At 44.2% G+C, this 11079-nt stretch overlaps 1 protein-coding gene across 1 annotated transcript in view; it reads left to right on the plus strand.

Moving 5' to 3' along the window:
• zfpm1 (zinc finger protein, FOG family member 1) overlaps positions 1 to 9312 on the plus strand; it is a 130223-nt gene extending 120911 nt beyond the window's left edge. Inside the window, exons 6-9 of the mRNA XM_033634158.2 lie at positions 903 to 1154; positions 2079 to 2312; positions 2477 to 2719; positions 2849 to 9312. Coding sequence (XP_033490049.2) covers positions 903 to 1154; positions 2079 to 2312; positions 2477 to 2719; positions 2849 to 5493 — 3374 coding nt within the window. The 3' untranslated portion in view covers positions 5494 to 9312. The remainder of the gene's footprint in view (positions 1 to 902; positions 1155 to 2078; positions 2313 to 2476; positions 2720 to 2848) is intronic.
• Positions 9313 to 11079: the final 1767 nt, after the last annotated feature.

An 11079-nucleotide genomic window follows, 5' to 3' on the forward strand; every position in this document is an offset into this window, starting at 1 on the left:
AGCAACCTCAATTCACTATCTCAGGAGTTAATGCCTTGCTCAAAGTCATTGTGTGGTTTTGGGAAAGTGTTCCTTTTTCCGTTTTCTATTAACATCTTACTTTATCTCCCTTAGTGAGCATTTACAAGCAGTATACCTTTAAAGGTGTACTTTGCCTGCAAAATGACCCTTTGTATATCAGTTACTCACCGCGGGTTAACTTCAGTTCATGAAAAAAACTTTGCCTCCACAGTGAACATAGAATTCAAAAAGGCAAACATTCTTCATGAATTGAAGTAAACAGGACCTCGTTTAACAGCAGCAGAACTATATCAAAACATTCCTTGACAAACTCACACAAGTCGCACAGTTTAATCCAAGCCTCATTTATCTAGTTGTATGCTCATTACTTCTTAAACACATGCATTTTAACTGAAACATTACTACTAATGGATGTTTTTATCATTTTGCTGTTGTTAAAGTTGACACCTCTCCATTTAATGCATGTATAGGTCCTGTTCGTGCATGCGTGTGTATTTCGGGCCTGTGTGTTTATGTATATGACAACGGAGTGAAAACATTGAATTTCCTCCCTTGGGATTTATAAAGTATTTAAGTATATTAAAAACCTGGACTCCAATGACTTCATTCATGAAGAAGGTCTGCGTTTGTTGGATTCTCTGTTCATTGTAAAGATATGCAAGACAAACCAAGTTTTCTTCAAGAATTCAATGTAACTCAGAGTGAGTAACTGATGTTTAAATGGTCATTTCGGGGGTGAAGTATTCCTTTAAAAAAACTAGCCCCTAAATAGAATAAATTCAACTGGTATGAAAACAAAAAGCTAATTGTTACCATGTCATACAAAACGAGGGACTGACCCTGCTAGTCTCAATTTGTGACCTAAGTTTGTGTGTTTCCAGGTGAGGAATTGTTCTGTAAGGTGACCAGAGAGGTTGCAGCTGGTGAAAAGCTCCTGGCTTTCCTGTCGCCTCCTGGAGCCTCATCTTCCTCCTCCCCGCTGGTCCAGCTCTCTCCTCCACTCAGCCTCGTCACCCAAAAACAACCTGTGGTAAAGGAGGAGTCACTGTATCCGGCGGCTCTGCGGTCAGACATCCAGCTCCTCCCGCAGCAAGCTGGCATGGCCGCAATCTTGGCTACTGCCGTTGTCAATAGTGAGTGTCATATTTAAGGCATGAAAATATATCTGTCTTACTTGTTGGTAGTATAGCTGCTTTTTTTAGGCAATAGAGTATATATTATAAATAGTATAAACATGGAAGTGGGTTCTAATTTGTCCAAGTCATTGATTAGAATCAGATGGACTGGAATTTTAACCGTTATTGGTACAACGTTATTGGTATTAGAAATATGAGATATGTGGCCTAAAGAATATAACATCCAGTACAGTACCCCCTTCTAATTTATTATGCTTTATATTTTTGTGTTGGCAGCCTTTACATATTTCATCCAGTGATTTTTATTCTGATCACTGCAACACAAGCTGGTGCCTGCAGGCCATTATGATCTACTGTAATTTACCATATGTCTGAAAGCTGCAATGATCTCTTTGGCCACAAGATGACACTGCAGCTCTTTCAGTGTCCTCACAGTGCTACACAGCAAAGTTTCCTATTGGCCTTCTGCTGTGCTGATGTGTGTGGCTGATGCCCAAACACACACACATTTTCTGTGACCATTGATAATCATCCTAGATGATAACACGTTCATCTGGTAACACTGCAGCAAATGATTTTGACGTTGTTAAAAATAACCTAGAAGTTAAAACGTATGATAATTATTGTTCTCATGACCTTAGTTTCTTGTCGCCTTGGATACTCATAGCAATGAAATGTGCGTGTGTGGCAAACGTGAGTGCTTGCTCAATCTAGTGGAGCTGTAGATTGACTTCTGAAAAATGTTTTCAGTCACATATGCACATACTTTAGGTATATTTAATAAAGGTAGATGTAAAGACAGGTAGATAAAATTGAAACCCAAATTCAGCACTTGCTTGCTTTTCATGATGTTGCTCAAACCACAGATTTGTGTCTCTGTTCAGGCAGTTAATCCTAAACATATGTTCTGCTGTCTATCAGAGGACATTTTCCCATGCAAGGACTGTGGAATCTGGTACCGCAGTGAGAGGAACCTGCAGGCCCACCTTATGTACTACTGTGCCAGCCGTCAGAAGCAGCCGGCTGCAGCTTCATCCCCACCACAAGACAAACCCAAGGAGTCCTACCCAAATGAACGCATCTGTCCCTTTCCACAGTGCAACAAGAGCTGCCCTAGTGCCAGCTCACTGGAGATCCACATGCGTACACACAGTGGTGAGAGCAAGATTTATATATATGCCAAACACACAAAGGGTCGGAACGTTTAGACCTACTTTGTAGATATTTGACTAGTGTGCCTTCATCAATCAGTTCATTACATTGTCTGGGAGATGATTGTTTGTCCATCTAAGCTATTGTCCCTCTTTGTCCTTTAATAGGTGAGCGTCCTTTTGTCTGTCTCATCTGTCTGTCAGCCTTCACCACCAAAGCAAACTGCGAGCGCCACCTTAAGGTACACACAGACACACTCAACGGGGTGTGTCATGGCTGTGGCTTCGTCTCCACCACAAGGGACATCCTCTACAGCCATCTGGTCACCAGCCACATGGTTTGCCAGCCTGGATCTCGCAGTGAGGTCTACTCCCCAGGGCCAGGACTTCCCAAGCTACCCCTGTCCACTGGTAGGTCATACCATCGTTGTATAAACTGATTGTCAAGACTGCAGATCAATTTGGACCAGACACATTGTTCTAAATCCATTCAGATATAACATACTGTTGCAGTTCATTAATCTCGACTCTCTTCTTCAGGTCTCAGTCCAGGGGACTCTGGTGTGGTGCTGAAGTGTCAAGTGTGTGGCCACAACTCTGACTCCCCTGCCCAGCTTCAGCAGCATGTACGAACCCATCTAGAGGTCAGGGTCCCAGCCGAAAGGAGCCCCACCCCTCGCCAAAGTACCCCGTCATCAATTGACCACCCCCAGCTCCAGCCATCTCCCCAGGAGAGGGAGCCCCTAGCCTGTGTCCCAACACCAGACTCATCCAGCCCTGGTGCAAACGGCAGCTCAGCCACGCCTCGAGACTACAGTCCTCCCAATGCCCCAACCACTGACCTAAAGATCAAAGAGGAGCCTCATTCCGACTCAGAGACAGAAGAGCAGCAAATGGAGATAAAGGAGGACAGAGAGGAAGAAGAGATTGGTGGAGGGGAGGGAGATCAAGAAGCAGGAAGGGAGACAACGGAGGGTCAAATTGTCACAGTCTCATGCCAGACATCAACCTCTCCGAAGAGTTCAGCCACAGCAACTGTGAAGGCAGAACCAACTAGTCCCACCCCTGGTTCTAGCCCTGCACATGTGGGAGGTGCAGGGTCAGTCCTTCCTGGAGGAGCGATGTTCTTGCCTCAGTACATGTTTAATCCCGAGGCAGCCATTTTGCCTCAGGCCTCAGAGATACTGGCTAAAATGTCAGAGATGGTCCACAGCCGTCTGAAACAGGGCCAGACAGTTCCTCAGAGCAACCCAGCGGCCTTTTTCCCCTCTGGACCGACTGCACCGACAGCCACAGCCACTCCACCTCACAAAGGAGCCACCTGCTTTGAGTGCGATATTACCTTCAACAACATCAACAACTTCTATGCACATAAGAGGCTGTACTGCTCCAGCAGGCACCACGGAGAAGGTGCAACCTCAGCTTCAGGCCCTGGATCAACAAGGGATGCAGCTTCAGCCACGATGCCCTCCAGTGGGGCACATGACTCGTCTGCATCTCCACAGGGTGGAGCAGCAAGTAGAGCAGCCTCTGCATCTCCTACTAACTCTGACCCTCCTGCAGGGAGTGGAGCAACAGAATCCAGGAGGGTTGTGGAAGTGAAGACAGAAACCATTGTGGGGAGAGAGGGAATATCATCCTCCTCTGAAGGGGAAGGCGGAGGTGGAAGCTTGGGAGGAGGAGGTGGAGGTGGAAGAGCAAGCGAAGGCAGCCAGAGTCCTGCTAGTGGTTCTGCAGAGGACCAAGAAGATGATCCCAATAGGACCTTCTGCGAGGCCTGCAACATCCGCTTCAGTCGTCATGAAAACTACACTGTTCACAAACGCTTCTACTGTGCGTCACGCCATGACCCATCCAATCAGCGAGCCATACACATGGCCAAGGCAACCACCGCAGCAGCCTTCCTTCCCCAACCTATCCGCAAACGCAAGAGGAAGAAGATGTACGAGATTCACATGGCCAGAACTGAAGCCTTAGCCAATGCTGCTGCTGCTGCTGCTGCTGCTGCTGCCACTGCTGCTGCTGCTGCCTCTGCACCGTCTCCATCTGTTCTGGGCTTGGCAGTGAAGCAAGAAGTTTCTCCCAGTGGGGCAGGAAGCTCCAGCCCTGAAGGAGATGGCCCGATTGACCTGAGCAAGAGGCCCCGTCTGAGTGATGTTCCACGGCACAGCAGTAGCAGTATTCTCCCTGCCCTGCCTCTTACTGACTACCACAAGTGCACCGCCTGCAGTATCAGCTTCAACAGCATTGAGAACTACCTGGCTCATAAAACCTACTATTGCCCTGCCACCACCCTCCAGCCCCATACCTTGGAGCAGCTCCACAGGCTCAAGAGATCAGCCTCTACCTCTCCCAAAAGCAGGCCTCAGCAGGAGCGCCCGGATCTCCTGCACCCTATGGAGGCTAAAGCTCTGCCCGCTGAGTGGGTGGCCCAGGTTCAAGGCACATCATCCAGTCCTCACCCCTCTGCCTTACCGGCCTCCGATGCCACATCTCCTCCCCATACAACCACCACACTAGCAGCCACCCCAGGAGCTGGAGCCAAAGGTGTAAACGTCGGTTCCTCTCAGGTGGTCTGCCCATACTGCCCTAACAGGCTCATCACCTGTGACCTGATGGAGCACTTCAAGACTACCCATGGCCTGGTTGTAACCATTCAGCCACCACAGTCAGGCAGTGCAGTCAGCCGCAGCCCCAGCCTCAGTCCCAGGGATGGAGCTGCTGCAACAACCTCCACCACCCCGACCAGCCAGCTTCGACTGGTCACACGAGTTCACAGAGACAGTGTCAACGGGCAGACCAGGAGCGGTACAACTTCTCCCGTCTCCCCACTGGTAAACGGCAGCCCTTCAGCTGGGGGCGGATCACCATCAGCCGGCTCACCCCTGCCCATGTCTCCCCCTAGGGCTCCCTCTCTGACTTTGTCACCTGTGCCTGAGGTCCTGAGGGAGACAGTGGGGTCATCCCACCTTCCAGACACAGCTGTCCCAACCGCGGCCTCCCATCCTGTCTCCACGCCCCAGCCCGCTGCCACCGTCGGCCCCAAAAATACAGTGATCTCCCCTGTCCTGAACGGTAACTCCCGCTTCTGTCGGCTCTGCAACATCAAGTTCAGCAGCCTCTCCACATTCATAGCTCATAAGAAATACTACTGCTCTTCCCACAGTGCCGAACATGTCAAGTGAGCTGAGTATTTCACTCCTTCCTTTCCCCCTTCCTTTAACTTTCTGAGTGGAGGCTTTCCTTCACTAGGTTCCAAGAAGCTCAGATGTCCCCTCTCCTCTGCCAGTCCTCCCACATGGGTGCCAAAATGGCACTCAGCTGGCATGACCATGAATCACAATGAATGACTGTTACTCACCTGGCAGGGCCTGATGCCCAACTGCTCCAGAACAGAACTTGCAGGTGGTGTTACTAACATACATTAACTGATATTCCTCCTCCGATGGGTCAAAGTTTGTAGTACACTAAGAGTTGAGACAGATGCTACCTGCACACACTGGTGTGCCCTTGTCCCCTAGATCACTCTCTGTCTTTGTACCCCAGTCACCAGTTCAACATCTACCACTCCCAGGCCTCACAGTATGTTGAATTGCGGGACGTTAAAAACATTTATGTCAACAGCCTCTTTTCTGTCTCTCTGTTGAACCGTCAGTAATTAGATTCTGGCTGTTAGAGGCATTTCTGACTGATAATGATCCAGTAATGATGATGCTGATTATGATGAATCCCCAGTCTTTTCCTGAGCTCTTAATGTCCCCAACCTAACCAGAGGAATCATTTCTCTTGTGTGGAAAAGACTTGATTATTGTTAATGTTTTTATTCTCTGTGCATAGTGTATGATGTCTGAAAAAAAAAAGAATTATATAATGCTTTTGGTTTCAACACTGGCTCTTTTTTGCTTACTAGAGAAGCTAAAGCGTTTTTAGCTGAAAAACAAATATGTGGTGTCACAATGTTACTAATTGCTGAAGGATAATATTTCAAATGGACAGTTTTTTCTTTTCTTTCATACACACAAATTTTTATTTTCTCTTTCAAATGCAAGGGAGAAAAAATGTGAACTATTTATCTTTTAGTCCTCACTGATTTCATGTCAACAGAAAACTACCTACCTGGTGTCTGAGAGTACTTGTATTTTTTATTTGTATATTTTTCATACTGTTGGAAGGAACTGTTTGGATCTGGGTGTGTTGAAGTGTATTTTCTAAGTGTAGATATGTAATATTTTTCTCACAGTAATCACTGGGATCACACTGAACTTTGTTATCACGTTAGCATTTGGTGTTTCTGTTCATGTCGTCTTTAATTGATGGTGAAGTCTGAAAACCAGCGCTGTTTATTTTTATCCCCTCTTGTACCTCGCTGATGAGCAACATGATTAGATCAGAGCAGCTTCCTCACTTAAAGCTTTTCACATGAGAAAGTTGAAGGGAGCGCTTCTGGCCGTTGTGCTTGTTCTTTGGTGAGAATATTGTGGCCTGCCAGAGGTTACACAAAATCCAAATTTTCAATCAAAAGTCTATCTTTATCTTTAGTTACTAGCCTCCATACCATGCGAGGTAGGGCCATTACAGACACACAGCTTTACATTATTTGTTGCACATTCCCATTTCATACTAAGAGATACACAAAGTAAAATGTTTTGTGTCTAATGCGCATTATTTTTATTTTTATTTTAAATTATTGTGTTTCTGTCCGGCAATGAAGGCATAGCAGGGAGCAGTCACGACTTAGTACAACGTCTCACACAGCAGAGTAAGCACATATGTACTAATCACTTATTGTGGCCTGTGGTGTGAGTGAGTGCTTTTACTCTTTTCTCTTTAATGCTCTCTTACTCATGCTTACATACTCACACAGTTTACGCCATGTTCCCATGCTGCTGTTGCAGATGCAATACAGTGTTAGTTAGAACTGTGAAATGCTTTTTCTTTTCAATATTGATACAAACTTTACAATGTAAGGGTCATTTTAAAGGTCCAGTGTGTAGGAATTAGGCAGAAATGGAGTATAATATTATAAATATGTTTTCTATAGTGTATAATCACCTGAAAGTAAGAATTGTTGTTTTTTTGGTTTCCTTGGAATGAGCTGTTTATATCTACACAGGGAGCGGGTCTTCACCTACGGAGATAGCCACATTGCACCTCCACGTTTCTACAGTAGCCCAGAATGGACAAACCCAACACTGGCTCTAGATATGGTCATTCGTATTTTTGCATTGGCCACCGTTTTTAGAAACCCCCTGCATGACTGGCGATGTTGGAAAACGCAGATTATTTTTGTGTTTTTACCCGTTTAAATCACTGGGTCTGTTTGTTTTGGAGAGAAAGAGACCTCTGCAAATAATTCAGCTCATGATACACATCACCTAAATGTGTGGATCTTAAGCTTTCAGAGAGGAAGGTGAGCACACGCTAGCAGGTGCTACGCTAATTGCGCATCTCCAATATGCCAAACGTGTTAGAGAAACACTGATTAGATCTAGGTTTTAAGTTATCAGAGGAAAAGGTGGGCACAGATTAGCAGATGCTAGGCTAGCCGCCCATCTGCAACATGCCAAACAGCATTGAAAAAAACACTGATTTGTAACCTGTATAACCTTGTATTCAGTATTTTTAACAATTTAAATCACCTGGTCCATTAGTTTTGGTGAGGAGGAGACCTCTGCAGGTAATTTGACTCTCATTAAAAACCTCCTAAACAATGAACACTTAAGGAATTCTAGGAGAAGGAGACGTTTCAGCTGGTTGCAATTAGCAATCCTCTCCTCTAGATGCCACTACATTTCCCTAAATCTTAAACACTGGACCTTGAAGATTTTTAGGGGCCCGGACATTATTTTTTTTAATGGAAACTGCCAATAATGCATCCAAATTTGTGATGGATTTTCTCTCCCCCGGATTCTAAAAAAAAAAACAATACACATACTTACTCTTGTCAATGTACAAGAGCCTTTGAAACAGTATTTGGACCTTAATGATACACCAAACCTACAGAGTTGTGACACAGTATTAGGTGATAGCAAGTTCTGAGACCAGTCCTCACTACTGAAGGGATTTTTCTGGTCGGCAGGGGAGCACATTAACCAACTATTAGACCTTTTTTCTAAAATGCGGATATCAGTCAAACTGTAAACCTACAGACACAGGACAGATCTGGACCTTCATCGACTACTACTGATCTGTTTATTCAGTAGAAGCATCAAAACAGCCACACATAGGCCTAATCATTTCTTGGGAGAAATATTGTCATGCCTGGTAAAGTTTTTTTTTTTTTTTTTTTTTTTTTTGTCGTTAAGGGACAATAGAATAAGCTGTAAACACAACATTGACATCTTTTCATAACCATTTGAAGTTGTTATAGCAAATTTGACAACATGAGCTCCTCAATTAATGTTCACCCCATCTGTTCGTTCCCTAAACTGGAAACCAAATCTAAAAGTTTTTTTTTGTTTTTTTTTTTTTTTTGTACCATAATTCAAATCTGTTAGATTTTTTAATGCTCTGTTGTGGTTTGGAGCAGCACTGTACCAGGCACATCTTACTGCTAAGTGTTTACAATTGTGCTGGTCTATATCTCTCAGTTCAAAAGGAGAGAGAAAAAAAAAAGCAGAGGAAAATCAGTCATGTCAACTCATCACAGTTTGAGTAACTGAGTGCTGGAAAATCATTCTTGGAACTTACCCCTTTTAATTGCACTGTGTTGTATAAAAATGTGCTGAATGTTTTAGTTTTAGGGACTTTTTTGTAATGTATTTATGTTATACAGAACTTTTCCCCGTCCAAACCTTGAAGGACTTCCTGAAAGATTTAAACCCTCCCATAAACCCTTTTTTTTTAAACCTAATTTTAAACATGTTTTGCTAATGATTCCTCTGATGTCCATAATGGAGAAAATCACAATGAATGTCAAAACTTTTATTTCCATATTTTCATTTCAGTTCCATTACACTCTTGTCCAAACTATGCATGGGAAATAAAAAAAGTTCTGAGAGACACTGATAGAGAATGTTCTTCTTTCTAGCGGCTTCAGTCTGTTTCATGTGAACGCCTACGCACAACTCTCGTCACTGAGTGGGAGTCCTTGACTTTTGTAGGTGTTCCATTCACCGTCACTTATGAGTACTCACTCAGAAATCACTTCCTTCCATAAGAAAGCTCCCAGTGTGCTCTTTCTGTTTAATGTTTGCTCGTGAATAAAGGCTGAGTGAATCATCAGCTTTCCTTTCACAATAATATGCATGAGTAATGGTAGAAGAAAAGAGTGCCCAATCAGAGCCCCAAGGCTGCTTCAATCAATGGCAAAGTGCACCCATAAAAACTCTGCTACCTTAAGCCTGCACAGAAAAAAATGAATAGATGCATATTTCCAAGTGACTTTCTCACCCTGTGTTTATCCTTCAATTATGGAATGTTAATTTTACATCTCCCTGTAGGACAGTGTGTGGTGGATTTATCTGCAGAGGCTCCAACCCTCTGCCTTTTTTTCTTATTATGCCTGCACACCAGCAATAGCTGTGGCCAAAGGCATTTTATTTCAGTTTTCCGTCTGTCCCATTTTCGTGAACATGACATCTCAAGAACGCCCTATGGGAATATTTTAAAATTTGGCACAAATGTCCACTTGGAATTAATAATGAACCTGGTTAGAATTTGGTGGTGAAATGTCTCTGTGAACCTGTCCTCCTCATTCTCGTGAACACTATATCTTAGGGTGCTTTCAGACATACCCTGTTTGGTTCGGTTCAATCGAACCCAAGTTTGTTTGCCCCCTAAGTGCAATTTGTTTGGGCAGGTGTAAATACAGCAATCACACTCGGGCGCACACCAAAACAACCAGACCGAGACCTTCTTGAAGAGGTGGTCTCAGTCCAGTTTCCAATGAACTCTGGCGCAGTTTGCTTGTGGCGTGTTGTGTGTTCTGTCCTCTATCTGAACCAACTGCAGTCGCATTAGGCATTGTTTGGGTTAAACAAGCATGAGCATGTTACAGTCCTAGAGGATTATTGATGTGCGCCTCCTCCTGTTCTGCCTTAATATGCGCATTCGGTGCATCCGAAGGTCTGCAACATTGTTTTCGAGTTGGAGCCGCACCTCTATATAGTTTGCCAAATTGAACAATGCAAGCAATATAGTACATGATCACCAGCACGAAAGTCAACCCGTGTATATGTCCCTCCATTGTGACATTAGAAAGTGTTGCATGGATTATTTATACCTGTGCGGCAAGTGTACTCTTCTTCAGTGTTTTGTTTACTTTCTGGATTTTTCTCGCATGGAAACTCTGAACAATCAAGATCTTGTCTGCTTGTAGATGCTGCCATAAGAACATGAACCAACTCCATTAGTCCCTCATTTTGACCAAAGCAAGCAAACCCTAGGTCTGAAAGTCCCCTTAAAAACAGCTTAAGGAAATTTCCTTACATTTGGCACAAAAGTTCACTTGGACTCAGGGATGAACTGCTTATAATTTGGTGGTCATACATCAAAGGTCACTGTAACCTTGTCCATCTCACTCTCGTGAATGCGATATCTCAGGAAAGCCTTGAGGGATATTCCTCAAGTTTGGCACCATCGTCCACTTGGAATTGACGAACTGATGAGAATTTGGTGGTCAAAGGTCAAGGTCACTGCGATCTCACAAAACATGTTTTTGCACTAGTTATGACAAAATTTCACACAAATGACTAATTGGATAAAATGATGAAATGATGACATTATATATCCAAAGGGTCAAAGGTCAACTTCACTGTGACATTGTATTG

The sequence above is a fragment of the Epinephelus lanceolatus genome, chromosome 5, assembly GCF_041903045.1.
Source record: "Epinephelus lanceolatus isolate andai-2023 chromosome 5, ASM4190304v1, whole genome shotgun sequence".
NCBI lineage: Eukaryota > Metazoa > Chordata > Actinopteri > Perciformes > Serranidae > Epinephelus > Epinephelus lanceolatus.